Source organism: Seriola aureovittata, chromosome 11, assembly GCF_021018895.1.
Source record: "Seriola aureovittata isolate HTS-2021-v1 ecotype China chromosome 11, ASM2101889v1, whole genome shotgun sequence".
In the NCBI taxonomy this organism is placed as follows: domain Eukaryota; kingdom Metazoa; phylum Chordata; class Actinopteri; order Carangiformes; family Carangidae; genus Seriola; species Seriola aureovittata.
This window is the reverse complement of record NC_079374.1, coordinates 24926420-24954231: the sequence shown is the minus strand read 5'-3', so window position 1 is coordinate 24954231 and position 27812 is coordinate 24926420. Positions and strand designations below refer to the sequence as shown.

The window sequence follows — 27812 nt, the reverse complement described above, 5'->3', positions numbered from 1 at the left end:
TCAGTTGCTCATGTTTATTAGAAAGTCTGATTCATTTTTATTTCCCCTACACCCAGATGAAACACAAATTTCAATAAAACCAGATAAAACAAAAATAAAAAACAGCTTGACAAGTACATTCCATTTCTCAACAGCCGGAACTTGTGTTTTTGAGGCAGTGGCTCCGGAAGTGCACTTTGTGTTACATTATTGTTTTTTTTTTTTTGCATCCAAGCAGTTGGTCACTGTCTTTTTAAATACACACACCACCGTACAAGACCTGTGTAAACGCTGCTGTGGATTCTGTGACTGTAAAAATAGTGAAGGAATGATTCAACAGGAATCAAGTGAGCTTGAAAACAACATAAATCAATAAAAGCCTATGTTGCTATGTGAATGTGGAATGTAAAAAAAAAAAAAAAAAAACACAACATAAAAAAGATTACTGCACTGCGTAACGCCTGCATGTACTGATTTATTGCTAATCTCTGTTCCAAGATATTCATATACGATTCTTGTTTCATTATAAAACTGCATTTTTAAAAAATATGAAAACTCATATGATGTTCCAGAAAACTTGACTTTACAAAACTGAATGCACTTAAACAAACTTCATCTGTAAAACAAACATACTATGTAGCACCAGTAGGTCAAAACAAATCATGCAGCAAATCGTGTTGCCTTCCTTCTTGCTGTGAAAAAGACTACTTCAAGAATTTTGGGTATGAAGTCCATTTTCGTGGATCCAGTGCAGCCACCGTTGCTTTGGTATTGCATCTTTGTAGCACGGCCATTTTGGATGTTTCTTCTCAGAATCCCCTAAACAGAGGTAAAAAAAACTGGCCATGTTTGTCTCTTCAGTCCTATGTTCTTATTTCAGCACTGACTCCTTGGCTGACGGATGCTGGTGATGAATGGAAAGGAAAGACGTGGTTAGTGTTAGTGTTGCACTCCTGTAACACTGTCACTCCTGTATTCACTGACACCTTATCTTGTAATAATAATTTCTGTATCCCACAATGATGATGTAGTATCTCATAATTGACAGGTCCTTATCGCCGTTATCTTTGTTATTCAGTTCTCTTTATTATTCATCTGTGTCATGCTGTATCTTATAATTACCAAATAGAGCTCTTGTTAGTGTAAAATCTGTAGCCTGTCTAATGAGTGTAGCTACAGACGCAGATGTGTCAGGTTGTTGTGGTAGGGGGTCAGTTAAAAAAAACACAACAGTGAGGTTTAGCCAAATGCTAACAGCTATGTTCATTGGATGTGTTGCTATGGAAACAGCAAGTTTAGTTCAGTTTAGTTTAGTTTTTATGGTTGCCCATACATTGTATCTCTTGTGTTCTCTCTCCTTCTTCCTTTCTGTAACTCTGTATATATGATGGAACTGTACACACCTGACAGACGTCAGACGAACAGCACATTAAAGGTTTTTTTTTTTTATTTGGATACAGCTTGTTACTGCTAATGGTGTTTGTCAATTAAAAATTATTTCTCAAAACTTGATGACACGTACTGTTGACAGAGGAAAAGCCGTGCTGTAGCATGCTGGTTTTTCTTCATTTGACAGTGCCCTGTGCATTGCTAATACATGGTCACTGATACTACTATGAACATGGCATGTACCTGGTTTTCCACAAGCCTTCACACACTGATCATGTGTGTTGAAGCGGTTCTGGTTTCCACCGCAGCCTCCGTACCAGAAACGTGTACAGGTCTTGCTGGGGGCATCGTAGTGCCACTTGAGGACAAACTTGGCACAAGTACCTTCCTCTTTGGGAAGCTGGCAAATGTCCACGGCTGTGAAGGCCGCTGTGAGAGACAAAGAAAAACAATCAGTGAGAACATGAGAACACATGCAACTAAAAGATAGATTTTTTATTCTTCCATAGTCGTAACATATGGAGCATTTGGTTTAGAGCAGACTTTGTATTACTCGAATATCTTGAGCCAATTTACTACACTGCTGACGAGGCGCTGGCAAATTGAACTTGCTCTGTATGAGCTCAGCTGCCAGAGAAACAATTGAACCAGTGAACAAGGCCTTCTATTCATTTTGTCCGTGGTTATGACTTGGCTCACTCCTGTGACAAAAGCATAACCTTCTCTTTTTTCCGCGCTTGGCTTTTAACTTATTCCATCCATTCCAGTTATTTAGATCATCTGAGGGGCAGCGGAGGAGGTGGGTGGGTTTGTACTTGAATACAAAGGACTTGTTGTTTTGCTAAATGAGCACATTTTGTGGAAATTGAATTATGTAACACATATAACATGGCAACACTTGAAGTCCAGATATACAGTATACCCAACATTAGGGGTGGTCTGAAAAGGTTTTGAGGATGTGGGTTTGCTTGTTTAAAACTAAACCATGAAGGAAGTTTCTTTTTTCTTTCATATTTCCTAGCATATGCGACCACATCAAAGTCAGCTATGTTGTCAAAAGAGGAAGTTAGAAAGAAAGGAACAGTGACAAAATATGTCCGCAGGAAACTGTTCATGTTATTAAAGGCCTGTTAATCTCAGCGAGTGCACATCAGATCTCACCAGGTGCCGGGAGGATCTCCACCTGTTCACCCCGCTTCACCTTGAGCTGAAGTTCTGGTTCTGTGGAAAAATTTAAAAATAAATTAGGTTTTACCTTAGAGACTTTTATTCAGTGAACAACCATCATTAGGATTTCCAAAATGGTGTCCACTGCAATGTAGCTATACACATTTTTCCAGTGCCTCATGTGGTCAGTGACAGGTTATAATATGATTTTACTTTCCAATCAAAACATGTGACTTAAAAATATAAAAAACCTACATCGGAAATAAGACTGCAGGTGCCAGTAGCAGTAGTAGCAAATAAAAATTTGTGAGTTGGCTGAAAACTGTTTCCATCTTTTTATTATTTTTAGCTGATTTGTTTTAAACCAAAAGCCTGTAAAAGGGTAAATATGAACATGCCACATGTCATTTTGATTTAATGCCTGGAACATGATGTGATGATGACTAAAGCTACAGATATACTGTATGTCCCAGACTAAAAGTCAGCATCCTCACCAGATTACGATCCATTGAGTATTTTAGATAAACTGATGTAACTATAATGTTTTCATGCTGTTAAATAACCCTTAAATGGTCTAAAAAATTACTCTAAATAACACAATTGGACATCAATGGCAGATTTATGCTTCAATGACATTACATTTTTAAGGAAAGAAAGAGAGAAAATGCTTTGAGGATGAGGAAGAACTGTGTGAGGCTGAAGCTAAAAGAGCAGGACAGAGTTGCTAACATTATGAGCAGATAAACTCACAATAGGTTTCCATGCATATATAATAATAATGATAATAATAACAGCATTTCCCCTTGCCCCTGTTCATAATGCTAGCTTACTGCAGATAAAGACACTGTATACTTATTCCTTAAATGTTTGTCCTTTTGCTTTTGCTTTTGGAAAGGTGACTAAAAAAGACGCCATCCTTCAGACTAGTTTCACTCTTATTATTATTTTGGCATGTGGGGAAAACCAAAGCTTGAGAGGCCTGCCATGCCTGGTCACGGTTGGTAAGCTGTGGTTGCACAATCGCTGTTCTGCGGTGTTGGGTTTAGTGAAAGGCCAGTTGTAGGTTTTGTGTCTGGGGCTGAAGCTCATACTACGCTGCATTAGATTGTTATCACACCAGACAGCGGCACATTCCCTAACAGAGCCTGGCAGGTACAACTACCACTTACCTGACCTCATGCAGTGTTTCAAGCAGAGGGTCTCAGTGTCGAACCTATTGTCATTGCCTCCACAACCTCCATACCAGAACTGTGTACAGATCCCGTTCTTTCTGTCAAAGAACCACTTAGCCTGATAGTCTTTGCACGGCATTCCAGGGTCATAGTCATGTGAGCATGGGTCTGCAAACTCATTAACTAGAACATGCAAAAAACAAAACAAAAAAACAGTAGTGATAGGGGACATACACAGAGAGAGAGGATGATTAAATCTACAACTACACAAGGCATACAGTTATAGTGTGCTGTTAAAAAGTTGCAAACAACAGATAAATTCATATTAGAAGCTTATGTGTGGTCTAATGGGGTCAAATGAGTCTAAGTGCTGAGGGGAAAAGAACTGGCATTCAACATGGCATCCTACAGAGGGGTCAGGCTGATATGATTATTGGGGAGTTTTTACATTTGAAAATTAAAAGCTGTCAGTAGAATGAAAATGGTAATGTGTAAGTTTAGGTAGTTAGTTAGAACTACAGCTACTGTTAAATGTTCATTAGTATTTCATAGTTAGTTCTTTTTAGTCGTCCGCATGGCTGTGTGGTCCAGGTTATCTGCATGTTATCATTTCCATAAATCAACCTCAGGAATAGTTTCTTCGCAGCCTCACTGCTGATTCCTTTCTGGAACAGCATTGTGTTAAACTGCAGCGTGCTAGTGCTCACGCTGGAGTATCAAAGTACTGCACTCACTGACAGCATTGCTGTTCTTATAATCACAGCTGACTGATAGCGGGGCAGGTGAAGAAGCTTGACCGTCCCATGCTTACAGCCAGTGAAGACGTTCTCATGTCTCTTAAGTCGGCAGCTGTAAGCATTTATTCCTAAAGCAAATAAGTGCATGTGTTTCTGTTTTCTAAGTAAACTGAATGACACAGATATTGCAACCTCAACTGTCTGGTTTGTCAAAACACATTATGCAAAAGATTTAACCTACAAACCAAGATCATTTTGAGCCTTACCAGTAGACTTCATATGTTTTCCTAAATGACCTTCAGTGTGCTTTGGCATGCACCAGTGAGCTGATTAACAACACATTTGTGCAACAGTCTATATATTGTTGAATTACAGCTTAGTACATTATGTTCTGTGAGTTGAACCATCGGGTTTTACTTATGTACTTACATTCTTCTTAGGAAACCCAGCCAAACACAACTCTACAGAGACACTTAGCTTTAATGCACCAGGCAAGTGAAGACAAAACGTTGACGTTGGGCAGAAAGTTCAAAGACAACTTCAAAATTACAGAATAAAAGTTAAACACACACACACACACACACACACACACACACACACATACATACATACACTCGCATGCACTGTCACTCACCAGTTTCTGGTTTGTCCAGTGGTTTGGTATTTACAGTACTGGTCCTGTGGCTGACTGGTTTACGCTCTGCTGCTTCTGTCAATGTGAAACAAGCAGTCAGCAAAGTTTGAGAGCTAATTCAGGAAAGTGTTTTAATTTGAATTTAGAGTACCTTTAGTTTTTTATTTTGTTTATTTACGATTAACAAAACCACCAAAAAGCTGTAATGCATGGAAAGAGTAAAAAACTAAAGATTGTGCTGGTGACACAATCATCCAAAAACATCCAAAATCTAAATGTAAAAATCTACTAAATGTCAGAGCCTTGAGGCCAAATGTAAACTCTGAACATCTAAATTCACTTATGAATAATTCCAGTCGACATGTTTTGCCCATATTTCCGAAAAAGCACTTAGGTAATACTGGACAAGACAATTCGATTTTTTTAAATGAGTGAGGAGTGACTGATGTAACTGGAAAAAACACCCACACCCCTCCACCACTCACAGTTTTTCTGCCCAAAAAAAGCCCAAAAATCATATTACCTGCAAAACTACGTGTTTGGTCTACTGCCATCTTTTGTGTTACAAGGCAGGGAAACATTGCTCATTGTTTTTTTTAAATAACAATCCCATTTTGTGTGATAAAAAGGAAGCTTACAGCACCTTTGCGTAGGTGTGTTTATGGACTTACTGGTAGTGACGATGCCTTTGCGGGTAGAGACAATTTGACCCTCCGCAGTGTGGGCAGTGACCACGACATGATACGTCTGAGCACTCTGTAAGTTGTCCACAGAGAGCTCAGTGCCGGAGACGTTGGTCTTCAGTACCAGGGCGTGATCGGCCAACCGTGTCACCGCAACCTCAAAGTAGACGAAGAGCTTGGGGTCGGCGCTGTTCCAACGCAGCTTCAAGCCGCTGGAGGTGACATTGAAGACGTGAAGCTCATCTGCGTCTGAGGTGATAGAAGACAGAGGTGTCGAGGCACAATGAAATCACAGGTTCAGAGAAAACAGGAGTCAGTCAGCCGCTGCGGTGGATGAAATAATGTTGCTTCTCATGTCCGGTCATCATTTTTAGACATGTAACTACCAGTCTGAGAGGAGTGTGAACAATAGTGCTGATTGCGGATTCATGGGCAGTCAGTGTTAGCGGTTAGCTCATGGTGAAGGAAACAGAAATGACCGGTCCAAATCAAACATCACTTACACTGAAACCGCCTGCAGAAGTATTTCATTTTAATAAGTTCATTTTAGTACATCCACAATCTCACCTTTGTGCTTTCTTTGATGAACTGCTTGCTGGTTCTCATGATGCTTCTGATGTTTCCTATAAATGTACCAATAAAGAGTGAATGAAACTATTAACTCACAATGAACAATAACATGGTGTCAAAAATATATACATATATATCACAAAACTTACTCCTGCTGCTGTGATGATGTGAAGGGGTTTTTTAGTGGCTGGTCGCTCTGGAACCACTTGCAGTTTTTGGAGACCTCGGGGGACATGTAGAAAGCGTTTTCAACTGAAAAGACAAACAGAGTGTCACTCACAGGGACTTGGCACAGAAAAGATAATAGATGATTGACAAATGCTGGTCTCTGTCTTCAACTTACTGCTGATATACTTTGGCAGCAGCTGGCTAAAGGTCTGAAGGTGCTTGTCATAAAAGCTCGAGATGCTGTCCAGCCTTTTGAAGAAGACGTCTGATGGCTCACTGGCCATGAGAGACAAGACGCGAGTATCTCTAGCACTCAGTTTTTCAGCCACACCCATGATGACCAGGAAGTAGCCTCTGCACTTGACCTCAGTGGCAATACGCACCAGCTGCTCCTCCTCTTCTTCCACGCTTCCTGTCACAAAGAGCATCAGTACTTTCCTGTCACGTGGGAGAGGCGCCTTCTCAAACACCAGCTCCACTGTTGATTCGATAGCCTTTGCCAGCGCCCGGCCACCCTCTAACTGCGGTGTTTTGTCCAGCAGGAATCTGACAATATCCTGAGCTGACTTGTGCTCAGTCAAGCCGATATCCACGCGGATGGGAGAGCCGGTCTTGTTGTGGAGGTACTCATAAGGCGCTTGCTGGATTACTGACACTCTGGCGTGGTGAAGGGACGATGTGGGATTTGAAGACACGTGTAGGTTTTCTACTATCTGAGCTATGTAGCGTTTAATCTCAGTAAAGACAGTTGGGTAGGTGGACTCAGAGCTGTCCATGACGAATGCCATGTCGATGTCCACATCTGTGGTGGAAGACCTCCTGTCTCGGGTGATCAGTGGTGGCACATAGTCACACATTTGGTCCGGAGAGCAGACATCTAAAAAAAGACAAAAAAAAAAAAGAAACATGTAATGTAATGTGATGTCACATTAGGTTATGATTAGCGTTATTTTCCTTATTTTTCCAAAAGTAAAAATCTGTGTTCATTTTCAAAGGTCCCATATAGTCTAATGGTAGCTGTCCATGTGTAGTTTGATTATAAAGCAGGTCTAGCTTCTATATTAATACTGTGAAAGTATCAAAGCCTCAGTCCACAGAGAAATGCACACAGCCTGTATTCAGAAACTGAGCCTTAAAACCAGCCGTCAGGATTTCTGGAACTTTGTGATGTCACAACAAAACAGTCACCTGCTCTCAGCCATGCACCAAGCCCTGCCCACCTTTTGGTTTCTCTGAGTGTTTACCTGAAATGTGCTATTTTTTTAATATTTTTTTTTTTTTAATTAATCATATCTATATTTATAAAGTATGTACTTATACAATTTTTACTATGGGAATTTCATATATGTTATAAAATTATATATTCATATATCCAGAGGATGTATATATGTAATAATAATATAGGTGACATATATGTTATATATTACAGTTCTGTATGCTCACAGAATTTTCTTTACACAAACAGAATCAACAGGATATAGAACAACGTTCATGAACATTAACAACAGAAATCAGACAATATTTTAAAAAATGAATATTGTTCAGTGAAAATGAAAAACAAGTAATAAATACAAATGTAAATATCAGTGTACAAAACGAGTACTTACCTAGGCAGATATGGCAGTTCATAACCTTTTGGATGACTGAATTATACTGTGGACTTCCAGGGTTGGGAAGGACAATTACCTGGGCCAGGGCTGTGTTGTTGACCTGGTGTACAAAAAGAATGTGTAATGTAAATATATCTCACAAACTGCTGTGCTGTAAATTTACCCTTTGAGATAAGTGATTTGTTTCTTTGTCGTACCTGCAGTGCTCTGGCGAGTGCTCTTTCCTCACGGTTGACAAGGAACAGAGTGGCAATTCCAGCATCATGGAGGCGGAGAGCTGCATTAGTAACCGCTTGTACCTGACCGAGTTGCGCACCGACAAAGAAGATGGCCACTTTCCTCATGAGGAAGCCGCTGCGTACCCTCTTGAAGGTGTTCTGGGCCACAAAGCTCATGGCCGTGTCCAAACTGCGCTTCTTGCCTGTCTGTAGGGTCTGCAGTCCCTCGATGCGCTGCGTCAGAGCACGCTTCTTCAATGCATCGGCGAAACGGACCTCAGTGACAACATCGCTGTTGTACAGGGTCAAAGCAACACGAGCTCCTCTTGGGCAGTTACTCTCAGAGATGGTGATGTCTTTGACCAGGCGCAGGACTGTGTCACGCATGTTGTTGAAAACTGCACGGGTGACACCATCAGAGACATCCAGGGCAAAGGCCAGCTCAGTGGGGTAGAGCGGGCATTCCTGCTTACCTAAAAGTGTACACATAGGTTTTATTTTCTGTATAGTAGTGGATACAGTACATACAAAGCAGTTATTATATAATAAAAAACAGTTTTTTTTGTACTTACCATAACAGCAAGCTGGTAGAGAAAAGGAAACAAAACATGGTAAGATATTTTAATTGCACACAACAGATTATTACAGAGATTATTACTTTTCAATATCATGGAAGGCATTTTGTGCTATTTTTTATTAACTTATACTCACGGCAGTTGTCTCTAATCTTCTGGACCAGGTCACATTGCTGAAGGGACAAAGAGACAAATGTTGAGGGGAGAAAGATGTTGCCGGCAGAAAATAGTTTTTCTCTGTTCATTCAATGAAATGTTTTTACACAAAAATGAGCACTGACCACAACTCCTGGTCCTCTCGGCCCTTTCTGACCCTGTGGGAGCGTAAACAATTGTGTTAACAGCTGGACGTGTAGTGGACAAACACCCGGCAATAACAACACTTTTTGTATTGTATTTGTATTTATATCAAATCATGTAAAGAAACTTAACAATATCACATTGCTCAGTAAGTGTCAAGATACAAGCACAAACAAACTAAATAAATACAGAAGATACTGTAAATCACAAATATGTCATTCATATAGTATTTACATGGTTTATAAGAAAACTTTAGAATTGGAAGATGCTTACATATGGCCCTGGATATCCAACCTCTCCTTTCTGTCCAGGTGTACCCGCATCCCCAGAGACACCCTGGAAAGAAATTAATTGACAGAATTGATTTTAAGCCCATTTATCTGTCAATAGTTCAAAAAAGAGCTTGACTTCAAAGGCGCTATCTGTTAGTTTTCCCTGCCGCCGAATGTGGTTTCTTGCTGGGAGCAGTTGGTGGTGATTGTCACTTGACAAGAGCTTCAGCCATTGTTGTGTTTACAAGAAAAGAGGTTTTAATACGTCCTCTGAGCAGCGCTACATCTTCAGGGCAGATTGAACGCCACTACTATGCTAATGTTAGCTATGTGGCATTAACAAAACTTACAAATAGCTTCTTTAAAGGTTCACTGCCTTCATAGACTGAAAAGTGACAACAATAATGTGCATGCTCATGCCACTAATTCACTACAAGGAATGCATCTTATATATTTGATCCAAAACTTCAAAAGCAGTCCTCTAGTGTATCTAGCCAAACACACTGTATGTGCCGAGTGATGCTCGTGAACAGGCTGCATGTTGGAGGATTTGCTGAGTGATGCCATCCAGTCTATACTATTGCATTTAGAACATGTGCTGAACATCAACCAAATCCAGCTGGGGGTATGAAAATTTACCCTCTGTCCACGATTTCCGATGGGTCCAGGTCCACCCTTGGTGCCGGGGTCACCAGCTGCTCCCTATAGTGATGGAAGTATAATGAATTAAAGCAAGTAATCGACACCAAAAGGCAGGCCCAATAACCACTGTACAGTGCTACATTGTGCAGCCTCTGTTGAAATTTCACTTAAGCGTCAGTGTCTTCCATTACCTTTGGTCCTGGGAATCCAGGGAAGCCTTCATCACCCTGTGGTGAAAAATACATACATACATAAGTATTGTAATTATTGTACCATTGAATGACTGTATAACTGCATGTGCTGTGAGATTTGTAACATAACAGTATTGTATTGATAATTCTCTCTTGAAACAGGCCAGAGATATTACACTTTTTATAAATCTATTCAGAATTCTAAAGTTGTATCAGTTCTATTTGTGTGTTTGGAAAAAGACAAACCCTCTGACCACCACAAATAGGTTGTATATGTACATGTATAGGCCTACATAACAAGGTGTCACAATTCACTTGCCCTTCTTCCTTTGGGTCCTGCAACACCAAACCCGTCTCTACCATCTTCACCCTATAAGGAAAACAAGGAGAAAAACAGCTTCATCAATCTTTTTTTCATAGAGAGATTATTAATTCAACTGCACAAGAGCAACATTCTTCTTCTACCCTTTGTCCCAACATTACAGTGTTATGCACAGTTATATGTGACTATGCTGTGTTATGGTACTCTTTCAAGACAGAACACAGGGAATAAGACAATCCTCACCAAAAGCACTAACCAACTAAAAACAAACCACATGCATCTTCAAGATATACAAGCCACAGTGAGAAAACTGCTTCTGAGACTTGTAGCCTGAAGCTAATCTTGAGTTCTCCTGTTCTTGGCCATAACTATAATGACAACAGTCTTATAACCGTGTACTGTATTATAAAGACCATGTACACCTGATGTTTTTGATTGTGGCAAATTTCTTATATTGTTCATTTTTCACCAGTGTTACATTATGGTTCATGCAAAAAAGATGTGGTTCCATCCTTACAGGCTCTCCACGGGGGCCAAGAGGTCCAACAACACCCTTAGGTCCTGGCTCTCCTGGCTCTCCCTGCAAAAGCACAGAGATATAGAGAATGAGACAGAGAAAGAAGTACTCAAAGTACTGTGTCAAGGCTTTAAGAAGGAAATATTTCTTTAAGTTGGCGTGTCACTTTTCAGATTTAATTAAGCACATATGTTGTTTTTTTTTCGAGCGGGGCCTTGATGTTTTCTTATAGTGCTTTCATTAGACTACACATGTGTGTCCAGTAATGTGAGAGAGCTTGGCTTTATCCAGTGTGTTTATAAATGAAACAACCCTGTTATGGAAGAACATAAGTCACACTAAGTTATGCAGTACCTTGCGACCAATAGGTCCTCTTCTGCCCTTATCTCCACCGGGGCCTGGGTCACCTCCAGGACCCTAGAAAACAAAAAAAACAGGACATAATAGTTAGGTTTATCCTGTTACAAACATAGCTGAAGATTTTATTTGATAAAATGGACCAAACAGGTTCACACACCCTGGGTCCAGGGTTACCGTCCTCTCCTCTGGGTCCTGGGGCACCATTTGGTCCAGATGGACCCTTAATAAAGACAAACCAGACATTGATGATGCACAACTTTCTTTCGTGTTAAAGCGAGACTTTCAACCCATGAGTAAAGAATGTACATGCATTTTTAGATTGATAAATACTCCAGTCACAGTCCAGTCAAAACAATTTGGCATATTGTTAATGCAGCCAAGAAAAGTATTAACAGTAATGACAACATTCACTATGATACATATTTTGGCAAGTGTATTTATAGACTGAATAATCTGCCAAATAGCGTGTAAGGAATGACAAACTTACTCTAGATCCTCCAATACCAGGCTCTCCCTGCACACCGTCAGCTCCTGGCTTTCCAGGAATTCCCTTTAATCACATACAAGCAGCAGGATTTTACAATTACTGCCAAGAGCTAAAGAGTTACTGTAATAAATGTTAAACAATGTATGTTAGCGCCAATAAAGGGACTTACAGCCTGTCCAGGTGGGCCTCTTCTGCCATCACCTCCCTAACAAAGTAGGAGGAGAAATAAGTCTTGGTAACCAAAAAACTGTGCCAAGTACGTTAAAGATAATGAACATGAGGCAGAAATTGTTTACCCTTCTTCCAAGTTCACCAGGTCCTCCCTTCTTTCCATCCTCACCTGGATCTCCCTATAATTTCACAACATATATCCCAGTAAAACAAACCCATACAAACAGCAATGTAATGTCAAACTGCTAATGTTGAAAATGCATCAGCAGGATGTCTTTTCTATAACAAGACAAGGTGTTCAGGGGGACATTACCGCTGGACCAGCATCACCAGGGTCTCCTTTAGGTCCTGCACGGTTGTTGTCTTGTCCGCTTGTACCCTGTTAGACAGATGTCACATTTTTTCTTTCAGCTACATTCAAAGAAAGCTGTCCGAGAAATTGGTCTTATTTATGTAATAAGCATGGGAGAGCAACTGCATGCTGACGGAGGGACATAGACCATCACATATTAAAGGACCAGCTGCTGTAATGTTTTACCGCTGGCCTCTGTTGAGGTACGTTTTCTTTTAACATGATGACTCATTCACACAGGTAATAAGTTACTACTCTACATGTAAACACAAATTTACCAACACTCTACAAATAACAAACATAATACTACTCTATAATCAGCCTTGATCAGTTCAGGTATCAATGTGTAAAAGAATATATAAATTTATAGATAACTGTTAATAAATGGCGCTATAACTTGTTTTCATAATACTCACAGGGTCTCCTCTGATTCCCAATTCTCCTCTGTCTCCTGCTTGTCCTTTGGCACCTTTGGCACCCTAAATATAACAAATATATATTTAGTGAGCATTTACCAACGCAAACTATATGACATAAAACATGTGTTGAAACAAAAATGTGAAACTGAAACTGCATCTATTCTCTCACTCTGCTGCCAGGTTGTCCTCTGTCTCCAGGGGGTCCAGCCACTCCACTTTTACCCTGCAAACATTTCGCAGATGCCAATTATAGCCGACAGTCATGCATAAACCAAATGCATGTCTTTGCCACATGAAGACATTGGTGGAACTCAGTTGCCACACAGCTAAGAAGCGATATGATATAAAAATGGATTGAATGACAAGAACTAATATAAAACACACTTACCTCCTCTCCATTGATGCCATCAAGACCAATTTCTCCAATTTCACCCTGCAACATGGTGACAGTTGGTTGGGTAATCAGTGCATGAACCTTTTTGCTGACAGCTTTATCTAATAATGAGGACTTTTAAAAAAAGAAAAACACTCACCTTTTCTCCTGAATACCCACGAGAACCCTGAACAGAAGAAAGAAATTGCATTTAGACCATTATATTAAATAATAATAATAATGATAAAAAAGCATATTCCCAATAACTTGAATGTTAAAGTTAAAATTGAAGCCTTTACCTTGGTACCTCTCTGTCCAGGACATCCCTGGAAACCCTGTGTTCCATTCACACCAGGAGGACCTCTCTCTCCCTGTCATTACAGAATAAAGAAAATTAAATAATCTGGTGGGACAAAACACAGGAGGGGTGGAATCTGAAGGAACACAAAGGGGTGGTAAACAAAAAACACAGTTTTTCACTGTCTTCTTGAATATAAAAACATGGTTAATTAACAGTTTACAGCAGGTGTCTGAAAGTCTCTCAAGGAAACATTGTTGACTGGGACTTAGCAAGGAATTCAAACTTACAGGTCCACCCTCATCTCCAGGATGTCCTTGGCTTCCTGCAAATCCTGGACTACCCTGAAAGACAGAACAATCAAATATTATTTCAGGATTTTATTGAAAAAAATTAAAATTGAAGGGTCATTTATACATAAATATATATATACTTATTTATTTATTTTTTATTTAATTAATTAATTAATTTTTTGATTAGATACCTTATTGCCTGGAAGTCCAACTGCTCCACGATCTCCTCTGGTACCAGTACATTTGCAAGGCACTTCACAGCACTCTCTTTCTGCAATATTGTCCTATGCAGCAAAAAAAAAAAAAAAAAATTAAGTCATTTATGGTAATAAAGATAAGAAAACACTTAAGTGTCTTTGATTATTTAGTACTCACCAGTTCTTCCACAAGCTCATAGTCCAAGTCCATGATATTGACTCGCAATGGTCTGGTGTACCTGAAGCCACGGCCATATTCCAACATCACAGCCTCCTCAAACTTGAGCACCCGCTCCAACCCAACCAGAATAAAACTGTTCACTCCTATTTAGCACATACAAGAGTTTTTTAGGAACAGTATTATTGTGTGTAATTACATCTGAATGTGATATTGCTATAATTTCACAGAGGTTTAAGGATAAATCAAGGGCAAGTTTGTACTGTATCATCTTTTTACCTGACATCTGAAGCTCCCCAACTCGCCTTTTCATTTCAGCATATGGGGCATCGAGACCATCAGTCAAATGAATGACAACCTTCAGGAGAAAACAACATGGTTCAGTCTCACACTTCCTCTGTCTTTTCATTGGTAATTTTGAACTAGGATCTTCTCGATCAAGATCCCAACCTGCTGACACCAAATTTGATTTGATAATCATATTTACCTTTAGCTAACTTTAATGTTGACAAAAATATGTATCTGACATACAAAACAACAGCTGTAGACTATTAAATTTAGACACACTTAAGTTTTCATGAACTACTTGAGCCAAATACTGAATGTTCTGGTTATAAACTGGATTGAATAGAAATTGAATAAATCAACTTAAAACAGCGTGATATGGATGAAAGATTAACTGATGAATGTGACTCCTGAAACTGACCACTAAAGACAAGATGGAGTTGCTGGATTAACAGGAACACTCAGGCCACTTGTGGTTGGACAGCTGTTTTTCAGATTGGAGGGACTTCCCTCAGAAAAGAATCTTTGGCTGACATCAACTTGTAACGAGCAGTTTAATCCAACAGCAAAATGAGAAAACAAAAACAAGAAGTTGCTCCCTGGATATTTTGTACACTGCTCTTTGTTAACGAGATATAAAAAGTAATAGCTGAAGATTGCCAAATATGTGTGACTATTTTTTTTTTCAGACCTCAGCTGTCAAATAACAGGAGTAACTAGCATGCTCAGGTGGACAAAACTCCCGTAAACCACCAGTAGAGTTAAACTGGCAAATACCAATCCTGGAATCTGCCCGATACTGAGCCTATTACTAGTTCAAACCGTTTCAGTAACTAACCTTGACAACATTGTCCTGTCTTGTCTTGAACCTATTGGTGTAAGCTGAGATGGTTTTGCCATTGAGGACAAAGGGGCCACGATTCCGCAAAGCTCTGAAGGCCTCAAAGAGCTCATCAGCATTGTCTGTGAAGTCCAGCTGGACAGGCTCAGAGGCAGAATCCATGGCTAGCATGCCCACTTGAACAGAGGGAATCTGCCCAGATGAGCAACTGATAGCTGCCATTTTGGAAATCCTCTGCAGAATGGTGCCCATCTTGCTCTGGAGGTTGGTCTGAGTACTAAAGATGTTCTGGCCATTAACATCAAAGCCAACCAACACCTCTATGTTGCAGGCTGTAAAACAAAGCATGGTTTTATTTAAGGCTGTTTTGTGAACCAGAGAAAACATCTGGAAATTGAAACCTTTAATTTTAAGTTGCTCATTAAATGTGAAATAACATGGCTATAAAGTCTATTAGCAAGAAAAAAATAATTATATGTCTCTTACTTTTTGGGACATCTGGCACACCAACACAAAGCTTCCCCTTCACTTCATCATCCAAAGTCTCCAAGATTTGCTCATTGAGCTCTGAAAGCTCCAGGAAGGTGCTTGCTCGAGCCACAGTGGAAGACTCACTTGCAATATTTTCTAGCTCATTCCCAGTGTTGCCCACTCCTACAGCAAAGATTCTCACACCTTTTTTCTTCAAACCAAGGGATGCTGTTTTGCTGTCATCGGCTGAGCGCCCTCCAGTGATAACCATTAGGATCTGAGGAGTGCCCTCGTCCATCCTACTGCCTTTTTCTTTGGTAAAGTGAACATCTTGAACATGGCGAATGGCTGCACCAATGTTGATTTTACGTCCACCTTTGTACTCTGTTAGTTCAATGGCATTCATAATGTCTTGCTTGTTCTTGTACGTGTTGAGGTACATGACATCAGTCACATCTGCAGCATAGTGTGCTAGGCCAATCTGCAGGTCGTCTTTGTCATTGTAGAACAGGTCAATTAGGTTGATGATAAATGACATCACTTCTTTGAAGTTGTCCCGGCCCAAATTGATGGAACCATCCACCAAAAACACAATATCAGCCTTTTTAGTTGGCAGGCCTGTTGTCACAAGAAAGAAGATAATATATTGAAGAGGATGGGGTAAAGAAGGAGAGCATGAGAATAAATGGATTGAACTCATTAGATTTTAGCATTTTTTGTCCATATAATTGGTTTAGGGTAAAACATATATTAAAGTATCTATAATATTTGTGTTTTGCAAAACTTAATACCTGGGTAGTCTGTGGGTGGTTCCTCAGGGATAGTCCCACTCAACCTGGTAATAACCCTATCCTGGAGTGCTGACAGTCCAGAAATTGTAGGAACCTGAAGAACATCATCTGCGGTGGTGGCAATTTGGGATAGTTGCCTTGTGTCAGCACCACCAGCTCCAACACCGATGCAGCTTACTCGGGAGCTCTTGAGCAGAGGTCCATAGATGGAAACATCTTGGGATGACCGTCCGCCTGTCAGAACCACGAGATGCTGGGAGGCCTCAGTGAGACGAACACCAGCAGAGGGTTTTAACTCATTCTGCATAACATATTTAATGGCATCAGCCAGGTCTGATGACCGACCACCCATCTGACGAAGTCTTTTGATTGCAGAAATAACAGCTGGTTTGTTGTTGTGTGAGTTGAGTGAGAATTCAGTTTTAACTCTGTCTGCATACTGGACAACAGCCACACGCACTTGATCAGGCTGCACGTCGAGTTGTTGGACAATTTGGAGGATGAAGTCGCGGATATGAGCAATGCCAGCAGCACCTGTATTGTCTGAACCATCAATAAGGAAGATAATGTCTTTTTTCCCAAGATGTATGGGGTCTGCAAATAGGAAGAAAGGGAGATATATGTTATTTCAAAGCATATTAGCAAAAGACTGATGCATTTTTTTTTTGTTAATTCTTCTGCTACAACAGAACTTGATAAGATTGAGAACCAAGCTTTGAAGAGGTTAACATGATCTTTACTCCTGCATCATCATTGTTCATTCATTTTTCAGTTACATGAGGAATGAAAAACAATTTTGAAAGGCAAATGATGAAAATATTAATCACTAATTGCCTTTATCAATTACAACTTGAAGTTGACCTAAACCTTCCATACGTGAGATTATTTAGTATTTCTTACCTAAATCTTCTGAAGGAGCATAACTAGCAACTATATCAGCGGTGGAAATTGTTTTGACAGAATCAATGAGCTGTGACTCCACTCTTGGAAGCTGCTGGAAACTGTCAACTGTATATACAAGTTCAGGCTTCAGGGAAATCTGTTTCAGTTCATCAGGGTCAGCATTCCTTGAGCCGATGGCAAGAGGGGCAACCAGGTTTCTCTTAAGTTGGTCGGCTGCAGTGGATACGTCATCTGTAGACTTGCCACCTGTAACTAGGATGAGGAACTGAGGAATACCATCCTCGATGCGGCTTCCCGCTGACCTCTGGTAGATGTTTCTGGAGACCCACTCAAGAGCACGACCTGTGTTTAGGCTGTTTCCACCTTTGCTTCGAAGTTTCATCACAGCCTGGCGTACCTCATCTTTGGTGGAGAATTCGTTCAGAAGAAATTCTAACTTTGGGTCATCGCTGTACTGCACAACTGATATTCGGACCGTATCCAATCCTACATCCAGCTTCTCCACAACTCTTCTTATCATTTCACGGATGGAAGAGAACTCACTACGCATGGCTGTCGTGCCATCAATTAGAAATACGACATCCCTCTTTTCTCCTCCTGTGGATGCGGGTGTGATTGCTGCTAAAAAAACAAAGTAAGCACAGTAACAAGGTATGAGCACTAACTACACAGTTCCTAATAGATAAAGAGAATATACAGTATGATTGAGAATGTCATATATCATGTAAAGAATAAGTCACACGCAGAAATTCAAACTTAATTTCAACACACACTATAATAAAGTAAGTGAGGTATACGATAATGTGTTTAAGCTGTATATCATTTTTAGAGATAAATCAATCGAGTAAAATTACCATCAGGAGTTGGGAATACTGGACGCATCGTGGCAATGTCATCATCTGACAGTTCAGTGAGAGTAGTGATTAAGTTTTCTTGGACTGTGTGCAGGCTAGGGAGGTCATCTACAGTGAAGGCAAAATTAGGCACATATGACACCACCCGGAGCTCTGTAGGGTGAACATCCCTGGTCCCAATGCTGAAGGGAAGAACTCTAGATTGTTTTAGGGAAGATGCTGGACGACTGATGTCATCTGTTGAAGATCCACTGGCGATGACGATTACAAACTGTGGTACACCGTCTTGCTTCCTGCTTCCGCGTGCTGCCGTCAGGACATCCTCACTCACAAACTGCAAGGCCTGACCCAGGTTCCGCTGTCTTCCTCCTCGCTGTCTCATTCCCCTTACAGCATTCAAAACACCTTCTTTGGTTGTATATGAGTTCAGATACATGTCAGCCTGAGCAAAGTCCCCATACTGGACCACACCAATCTGGATCTTATTCTCGCCCACATTGAGACTCTCCACGATCCTGCGGATGAACTCCTGGATGATAGGAAATTCCCGTCCAACACCATTAGATCCATCAACAAGGAAAACAATATCCTTCCGTGGTCCTGCTGACTCTGCTAAAAGACAAGGAGAAACATTAGTTAATGTTCTGCAACTGAAATGATCAAAATAAGTACAAGGTCAAATGAACATTACATCAGCAATCATACACTGATGTATGATAACCTATTACATGTCTTTTGGATTCTTTCCTATATAATAAAAAACATTTTTTCGTACATTTCTTTTTGCATGTCACAAGCTCAGTTTTCACATTAGACTGAGCGTGGTCTGACCACGGGAGATATAGAACAGTTACTCAAAGTGTTTTTTCTATGGAAAGTGGTTTTGATGACATTTATCACACCATAAGATCAATAGTTATTTCTCCCCTTAAATGTATTTCAAAAATCAAAAAAATATTTTAGGGGATGAACTACTTCTTTATAGCTTCAGTTTGTGCAAAAACACTTCTGCTATACTCTTAACAAGAGTTAATGTCATGATTAGGTAACTTCTATTTTATCTGTTTTGAAATACCTGCTTGTATGTATTTAGAACAAGTTTTATGTCACTGCATTTTTATGTATTACATCTACTATATATATATATATATATATATATATATATATATATATATATATATATATATATGTATGTGTGTGTATTCCAAAACAACAACCCTCTCCAAAGTCTACACTGGCTAAAAATCAATCTATGGCCCCTACAGTTTGACACTTCATATCCATAAATAATATGGATATACTATCAACCCAACAACCCCATACTTTAAAACATCTCTTTAAACTATTAACACTCAACAAAATGCTTTACTTTAATTGTGATTCATTTGTATGTTAACCATGTTTACCTATCTAACCACTTTTGCATATTTGTTATGTACTAGACATGTACAAATTATTGAGGGCTGATATTGTCCAATGATCAATTTGAAAAATGATTTATCCCTTGTGAGATTAGTTTTCCAAGAATACATCCCAGCCACGTCTCGTAATGTCGGTCGTCCACACCAAACACACAGGAAGCTACAGTTTGTGCTGAATTAAAAGTCATACATTTTTAAAACATCATGAGAAAACAACACAAATCCAATATAAAATCAACACTAGGGCAAAATACAAGAAGAAGCAAAAAAGTAGGAAGCTCCAATACCACAAGACAAGTTAATGATTTGAAAACATAGATAGACTTGGACAAAGTGATTTTCTACTTGTAATTGAAGCTTGTAAAGTGTTATATCTGTCCTATCATTCTTCCTGGGGTTAGTCTTGTTGTCTGCTTAATACATACAAATACAGTATTCAAAATTATTTGTGCTTAACTTGTGCTGACATGTTGCAACATTGCTGAGTCGCTTCAGAGAAGAACTGCACATTTTATTTTTCTGGACTAAAGCTTGTTTTGTTCTTATTATAATAATCCATAACATGAGAAACCTTATTTCTGGGGCTATCCATCCACCATTAAACCAATATCCAGTCATTTGGAACATAATTCAAAAATATAACTGGCAAAATAAAATAGAAGAGAATAAGGAGGATATTTACAAATTGCTTTGTGAATGTAGAGCCCACAACACTCATGACAATGATACAAGAAATGGAATTGATTGAAATGAGATTGCTCTCTTCAATATAACAAAAATGATGTTACAATGAGATAATAACACAGTTTGTGGATATGAATATATATGTAAAAATTAATAAAAGCCAGAATATGTACAGTGTTAAAAAACACATTGAGAATTGAATGAGATGAAAAGGAGAACTGGTTGCTGACAATGGAAAAGGATGCAAGTGAAGAAGATGACTCAGACTCAAGAGTGTCCTCAGAATCAAGAAGGTTCTTAATGTTTGAAGAGTGCTGATGTTTGAATACAGATTGCTTAAATTTTTCCTGAAAAAGAGAAGATTTTTTGGTGACCCAAAAGATTTTGTCAAATCATATGTGAGTTCTCCACATATAGGAAAAGAAGTTACGTTTTATCAAGCGCAGCAACAAATCATCCTGTAAAAAAAAGGATAGATGAAGAGGAAAATACAAAAATAAGTAGAAAACAAAAAGATACCATAACTGTTGGTGTTAAATGCATCACAGTGCATTTTAAGAACACAACATATGGTTCTACTTTTACTAAACAATTGGAAAGGATGCCATTTCAGGTACACAATGCCCTTAAAATACTTAGTTTACTATGATTTGCTAGCTAACCTACCAATAACAGTGGGTGATTCTGGGGTGACGTCAATAACCACAGCCTCCACGGAGGACTGAAGCTGCTGCTGGACACTGGAAAGATCAAAGAATTCAGATACAGAGAGTGCATAACTTGGATCGCGGGATATCTTTTGAAGTTCTATACTATCAGAGCTCCTGGTTCCAATTGCAAAGGTCAGGACACCCAGCTGTTTGAGAGCAGAGGCTGGTGCATCGACACTGTCAAAAGACCTTCCACCACTTAGCAATATCAGGACCTGTGGAACTCCCTGCAGGCGCCTGCTTCCGGCAGAGGCCGTGAAGACATTATCCCTCAAGTGCTGGAGAGCTGCTCCAGTGTTGAGGGGTCTCCCGCCTTTGTGCCTCAAACCTCTGACAGTGTCAAGGATCTGGCCTTTTGTGGTGTACGTGTTCAGATAGAACTGGACAGTTGGCTCTCTGCTGTACTGAACCACTGAGACGCGATCTTTGTTGTCATCCACACTCAGTGTCTCTACTACACTTTGGACAAAGTCTCGCATAGCTGGGAATCCAGTTCTAGTGCCATCAGATCCATCCAACAAGAACACAATGTCCCTTCCTGGAAGCTCTTTGTCAACTAGGGAACAAAAGATTTGAGACATATTTAGGTCAAACTGTCAAACATTTCCTGCGTGATGTTCTGATGATGAAAGCTAAACTCTATGTTTCCTAATTACTCTATCAAAACTGGTAGTGATGTTTGTCAAAGTGAAACTAGATCAACTGAAGATACAGTAATACACTTTAGTTGGAATTCAATTTGAAATACATGATAAAATGGAAATGAAATTGATCACTTTCATACCAATTAATATAGGTTTCACCAGCGTGGCCATCACTACCACTGTGCTCATTGCAGAGGAGAGCTGTTCTTGGACACTGGCGAGGTCAGTGAAGTCAGACACTGATAGAGCAAGATTAGGATCATATGATATCTTCTGCAGCTCTCTACTGTCAGAGCCCCTTGTTCCAATGGCAATCAAAAAGATGCCCTGCTGTTTGAGAGCAGAGGCCGGGGCGTCTACATTGTCAAAAGACCTTCCACCATTTAGCAGGATCAACATCTGTGGAACTCCCTGCAGGCGCCTGCTTCCGGCAGAGGCCGTGAAGACATTATCCCTCAAGTGCTGGAGAGCTGCTCCAGTGTTGAGGGGTCTCCCGCCTTTGTGCCTCAAACCTCTGACAGTGTCAAGGATCTGGCCTTTTGTGGTGTACGTGTTCAGATAGAACTGGACAGTTGGCTCTCTGCTGTACTGAACCACTGAGACGCGGTCTTTGTTGTCATCCACACTCAGTGTCTCTACTACTCTTTGGACAAAGTCTCGCATAGCTGGGAATCCAGTTCTAGTGCCATCAGATCCATCCAACAAGAACACAATGTCCCTTCCCGTTAGCTGTTTGTCCACTACGGAACATAAGATTTGAGACATATTTAGGTCAAACTGTCAAATATTTCCTGTGTGAAGTTCAGATGATGAAAGCTAACCTCCACTTTTACAAGCTGCTCTACAAAGATGGCACAACTGTTTTGTCAAAGTGCCACTGGCTGACCTGATCTTAGTCAAATATGCTTTTATTACATTTCAATTTGAGGTCCTAGCATGAGCTTGGAATGGTAAAAATCGGTCACTTTCTTACCAGTCACTGTTGGTGTCACCTCCGTGGCTCTAACTACCACTGTGCTCATTGCAGAGGAGAGCTGTTCTTGTACACTGGGGAGGTCAGTGAAGTCAGACACTGATAGAGCAAGATTAGGATCATATGATATCTTCTGCAGCTCTCTACTGTCAGAGCCCCTTGTTCCAATGCCAATCACAAAGATGCCCTGCTGTTTGAGAGCAGAGGCCGGGGCGTCTACATTGTCAAAAGACCTTCCACCATTTAGCAGGATCAACATCTGTGGAACACCTTGCAGGCGCCTACTCCCGGAGGAGTTTGTAAAGACATTGTCCCTGACGTACTGGAGGGCTGCCCCGGTGTTGAGGGGTCTGCCTCCTTTGTGTGTCAGCCCTCTGACCGAATCCACAACATCCTCTCTTGTGGTGTATGTGTTCAGATAGAAATTGACCTCTGCATCTCTGCTGTACTGGACCACAGAGACACGGTCATTGTTTTGTCCCACATTGAGTTTCTCCACCACTTTCTCAACAAAATCACGCATGGCTGGGAAGCCATTCCTTGTGCCATCAGAACCGTCCAGAAGGAATACGATATCCTTTTTGGCAGTGTCAACTGAGAAAATAAAGGGAAGACAAGATGTAAATAACCTTTTGCAAAGAGTACACTCCAGAACTAGTCATCATCAAGTGGTGCACTATCTTTTAGTTTCTCTGTCTGGCTTTTCTTTTTTCTTTTCTCAAAAGCACTTACAACTGGCTACTTCAATTTGAAAAAAGCAGGAAAGCACACCAGCACCTCTCTTCAAATGCACACATGGAAGCTAAACACGTATCGCACTGAATTTCTTTCCCTCGGTGTAGGTGAATCAAATCACTTAGCCCTTGGGGCGAGAGGACGTGCAAGTTAACGTACCAAGTACAGTTGGTGACTCTGGGGTGACGTCAATAACCGCAGCCTCCACGGAGGACTGAAGCTGCTTTTGGACGCTGGGAAGGTCAGTGAATTCAGACACAGACAGAGCGTAACTGGGATCGTGGGATATGTCCTGCAGTTCTCTGCTATCGGAGTTCCTGGTTCCAATTGCAAAGGTCAAGACACCCAGCTGTTTGAGAGCAGAGGCTGGTGCATCGACACGGTCAAAAGACCTTCCACCGTTTAGCAATATCAGGACCTGTGGAACTCCTTGCAGGCGCCTGCTTCCGGCAGAGGCCGTGAAGACATTATCCCTCAAGTGCTGGAGAGCTGCTCCAGTGTTGAGGGGTCTCCCGCCTTTGTGCCTCAAACCTCTGACAGTGTCAAGGATCTGGCCTTTTGTGGTGTACGTGTTCAGATAGAACTGGACAGTTGGCTCTCTGCTGTACTGAACCACTGAGACGCGGTCTTTGTTGTCATCCACACTCAGTGTCTCTACTACTCTTTGGACAAAGTCTCGCATAGCTGGGAATCCAGTTCTAGTGCCATCAGATCCATCCAACAAGAACACAATGTCCCTTCCCGTTAGCTGTTTGTCCACTACGGAACATAAGATTTGAGACATATTTAGGTCAAACTGTCAAATATTTCCTGTGTGAAGTTCAGATGATGAAAGCTAACCTCCACTTTTACAAGCTGCTCTACAAAGATGGCACAACTGTTTTGTCAAAGTGCCACTGGCTGACCTGATCTTAGTCAAATATGCTTTTATTACATTTCAATTTGAGGTCCTAGCATGAGCTTGGAATGGTAAAAATCGGTCACTTTCTTACCAGTCACTGTTGGTGTCACCTCCGTGGCTCTCACTACCACTGTGCTCATTGCAGAGGAGAGCTGTTCTTGTACACTGGGGAGGTCAGTGAAGTCAGACACTGATAGAGCAAGATTAGGATCATATGATATCTTCTGCAGCTCTCTACTGTCAGAGCCCCTTGTTCCAATGCCAATCACAAAGATGCCCTGCTGTTTGAGAGCAGAGGCCGGGGCGTCTACATTGTCAAAAGACCTTCCACCATTTAGCAGGATCAACATCTGTGGAACACCTTGCAGGCGCCTACTCCCGGAGGAGTTTGTAAAGACATTGTCCCTGACGTACTGGAGGGCTGCCCCGGTGTTGAGGGGTCTGCCTCCTTTGTGTGTCAGCCCTCTGACCGAATCCACAACATCCTCTCTTGTGGTGTATGTGTTCAGATAGAAATTGACCTCTGCATCTCTGCTGTACTGGACCACAGAGACACGGTCATTGTTTTGTCCCACATTGAGTTTCTCCACCACTTTCTCAACAAAATCACGCATGGCTGGGAAGCCATTCCTTGTGCCATCAGAACCGTCCAGAAGGAATACGATATCCTTTTTGGCAGTGTCAACTGAGAAAATAAAGGGAAGACAAGATGTAAATAACCTTTTGCAAAGAGTACACTCCAGAACTAGTCATCATCAAGTGGTGCACTATCCTTTAGTTTCTCTGTCTGGCTTTTCTTTTTTCTTTTCTCAAAAGCACTTACAACTGGCTACTTCAATTTGAAAAAAGCAGGAAAGCACACCAGCACCTCTCTTCAAATGCACACATGGAAGCTAAACACGTATCGCACTGAATTTCTTTCCCTCGGTGTAGGTGAATCAAATCACTTAGCCCTTGGGGCGAGAGGACGTGCAAGTTAACGTACCAAGTACAGTTGGTGACTCTGGGGTGACGTCAATAACCGCAGCCTCCACGGAGGACTGAAGCTGCTTTTGGACGCTGGGAAGGTCAGTGAATTCAGACACAGACAGAGCGTAACTGGGATCGTGGGATATGTCCTGCAGTTCTCTGCTATCGGAGTTCCTGGTTCCAATTGCAAAGGTCAAGACACCCAGCTGTTTGAGAGCAGAGGCTGGTGCATCGACACGGTCAAAAGACCTTCCACCGTTTAGCAATATCAGGACCTGCGGAACTCCTTGCAGGCGCCTGCTTCCGGCAGAGGCCGTGAAGACGTTATCCCTCAAGTGCTGGAGAGCTGCTCCAGTGTTGAGGGGTCTCCCGCCTTTGTGCCTCAAACCTCTGACAGTGTCAAGGATCTGGCCTTTTGTGGTGTACGTGTTCAGATAGAACTGGACAGTTGGCTCTCTGCTGTACTGAACCACTGAGACGCGGTCTTTGTTGTCATCCACACTCAGTGTCTCTACTACTCTTTGGACAAAGTCTCGCATAGCTGGGAATCCAGTTCTAGTGCCATCAGATCCATCCAACAAGAACACAATGTCCCTTCCCGTTAGCTGTTTGTCCACTACGGAACATAAGATTTGAGACATATTTAGGTCAAACTGTCAAATATTTCCTGTGTGAAGTTCAGATGATGAAAGCTAACCTCCACTTTTACAAGCTGCTCTACAAAGATGGCACAACTGTTTTGTCAAAGTGCCACTGGCTGACCTGATCTTAGTCAAATATGCTTTTATTACATTTCAATTTGAGGTCCTAGCATGAGCTTGGAATGGTAAAAATCGGTCACTTTCTTACCAGTCACTGTTGGTGTCACCTCCGTGGCTCTCACTACCACTGTGCTCATTGCAGAGGAGAGCTGTTCTTGTACACTGGGGAGGTCAGTGAAGTCAGACACTGATAGAGCAAGATTAGGATCATATGATATCTTCTGCAGCTCTCTACTGTCAGAGCCCCTTGTTCCAATGCCAATCACAAAGATGCCCTGCTGTTTGAGAGCAGAGGCCAGGGCGTCTACATTGTCAAAAGACCTTCCACCATTTAGCAGGATCAACATCTGTGGAACACCTTGCAGGCGCCTACTCCCGGAGGAGTTTGTAAAGACATTGTCCCTGACGTACTGGAGGGCTGCCCCGGTGTTGAGGGGTCTGCCTCCTTTGTGTGTCAGCCCTCTGACCGAATCCACAACATCCTCTCTTGTGGTGTATGTGTTCAGATAGAAATTGACCTCTGCATCTCTGCTGTACTGGACCACAGAGACACGGTCATTGTTTTGTCCCACATTGAGTTTCTCCACCACTTTCTCAACAAAATCACGCATGGCTGGGAAGCCATTCCTTGTGCCATCAGAACCGTCCAGAAGGAATACGATATCCTTTTTGGCAGTGTCAACTGAGAAAATAAAGGGAAGACAAGATGTAAATAACCTTTTGCAAAGAGTACACTCCAGAACTAGTCATCATCAAGTGGTGCACTATCTTTTAGTTTCTCTGTCTGGCTTTTCTTTTTTCTTTTCTCAAAAGCACTTACAACTGGCTACTTCAATTTGAAAAAAGCAGGAAAGCACACCAGCACCTCTCTTCAAATGCACACATGGAAGCTAAACACGTATCGCACTGAATTTCTTTCCCTCGGTGTAGGTGAATCAAATCACTTAGCCCTTGGGGCGAGAGGACGTGCAAGTTAACGTACCAAGTACAGTTGGTGACTCTGGGGTGACGTCAATAACCGCAGCCTCCACGGAGGACTGAAGCTGCTTTTGGACGCTGGGAAGGTCAGTGAATTCAGACACAGACAGAGGGTAACTGGGATCGTGGGATATGTCCTGCAGTTCTCTGCTATCGGAGTTCCTGGTTCCAATTGCAAAGGTCAAGACACCCAGCTGTTTGAGAGCAGAGGCTGGTGCATCGACACGGTCAAAAGACCTTCCACCGTTTAGCAATATCAGGACCTGTGGAACTCCTTGCAGGCGCCTGCTTCCGGCAGAGGCCGTGAAGACATTATCCCTCAAGTGCTGGAGAGCTGCTCCAGTGTTGAGGGGTCTCCCGCCTTTGTGCCTCAAACCTCTGACAGTGTCAAGGATCTGGCCTTTTGTGGTGTACGTGTTCAGATAGAACTGGACAGTTGGCTCTCTGCTGTACTGAACCACTGAGACGCGGTCTTTGTTGTCATCCACACTCAGTGTCTCTACTACTCTTTGGACAAAGTCTCGCATAGCTGGGAATCCAGTTCTAGTGCCATCAGATCCATCCAACAAGAACACAATGTCCCTTCCCGTTAGCTGTTTGTCCACTACGGAACATAA

The 27812-nt window shown here is 41.4% G+C and overlaps 1 protein-coding gene across 4 annotated transcripts; it reads right to left on the bottom strand.

The window, feature by feature from the left end:
- col6a3 (collagen, type VI, alpha 3) lies at positions 1-27812 on the bottom strand. Of its 4 annotated transcripts, none has more exons than XM_056389843.1 (47): positions 27200-27812; positions 26306-26899; positions 25473-26072; positions 24579-25172; positions 23746-24345; positions 22852-23445; positions 22019-22618; positions 21191-21790; positions 18420-19031; positions 17563-18186; positions 16663-17256; positions 15887-16489; positions 15398-15732; positions 14554-14632; positions 14275-14420; positions 14091-14183; positions 13897-13950; positions 13608-13679; positions 13469-13495; positions 13324-13368; positions 13105-13158; positions 12933-12995; positions 12478-12543; positions 12290-12343; positions 12163-12198; positions 11994-12056; positions 11664-11726; positions 11501-11563; positions 11147-11209; positions 10627-10677; positions 10308-10343; positions 10114-10176; positions 9476-9538; positions 9184-9216; positions 9039-9075; positions 8900-8911; positions 8307-8800; positions 8107-8209; positions 6675-7376; positions 6481-6583; positions 6329-6384; positions 5750-6010; positions 5079-5153; positions 3705-3890; positions 2530-2589; positions 1612-1797; positions 1-883 (listed from the first exon to the last, which is right to left on the bottom strand). In XM_056389843.1, exons 1-47 carry the CDS (start codon positions 27720-27722, stop codon positions 843-845), a joined length of 11076 nt encoding a protein of 3691 aa, XP_056245818.1. In that variant the 5' UTR covers positions 27723-27812; the 3' UTR covers positions 1-842. The 4 variants fall into 4 exon arrangements, with proteins under 4 accessions (XP_056245818.1, XP_056245819.1, XP_056245820.1 ...); XM_056389844.1 differs by having other exon boundaries at positions 17563-18183; XM_056389845.1 differs by having other exon boundaries at positions 18420-19028.

Bases quoted from the DNA above. Each gene is read 5' to 3' on its own strand.
- col6a3 (XM_056389843.1), bottom strand. From the start codon at position 27,722: ATGCGAGACTTTGTCCAAAGAGTAGTAGAGACACTGAGTGTGGATGAC. The intron at 11,564-11,663 runs GTGTGTGAACCT...TTTGTTTTCTAG, and splicing joins ACGGTAACCCTGGACCCAGG to GGTCCTGGAGGTGACCCAGG. The intron at 6,011-6,328 runs GTGAGATTGTGG...CTATCACCTCAG, and splicing joins TCATCAAAGAAAGCACAAAG to ACGCAGATGAGCTTCACGTC.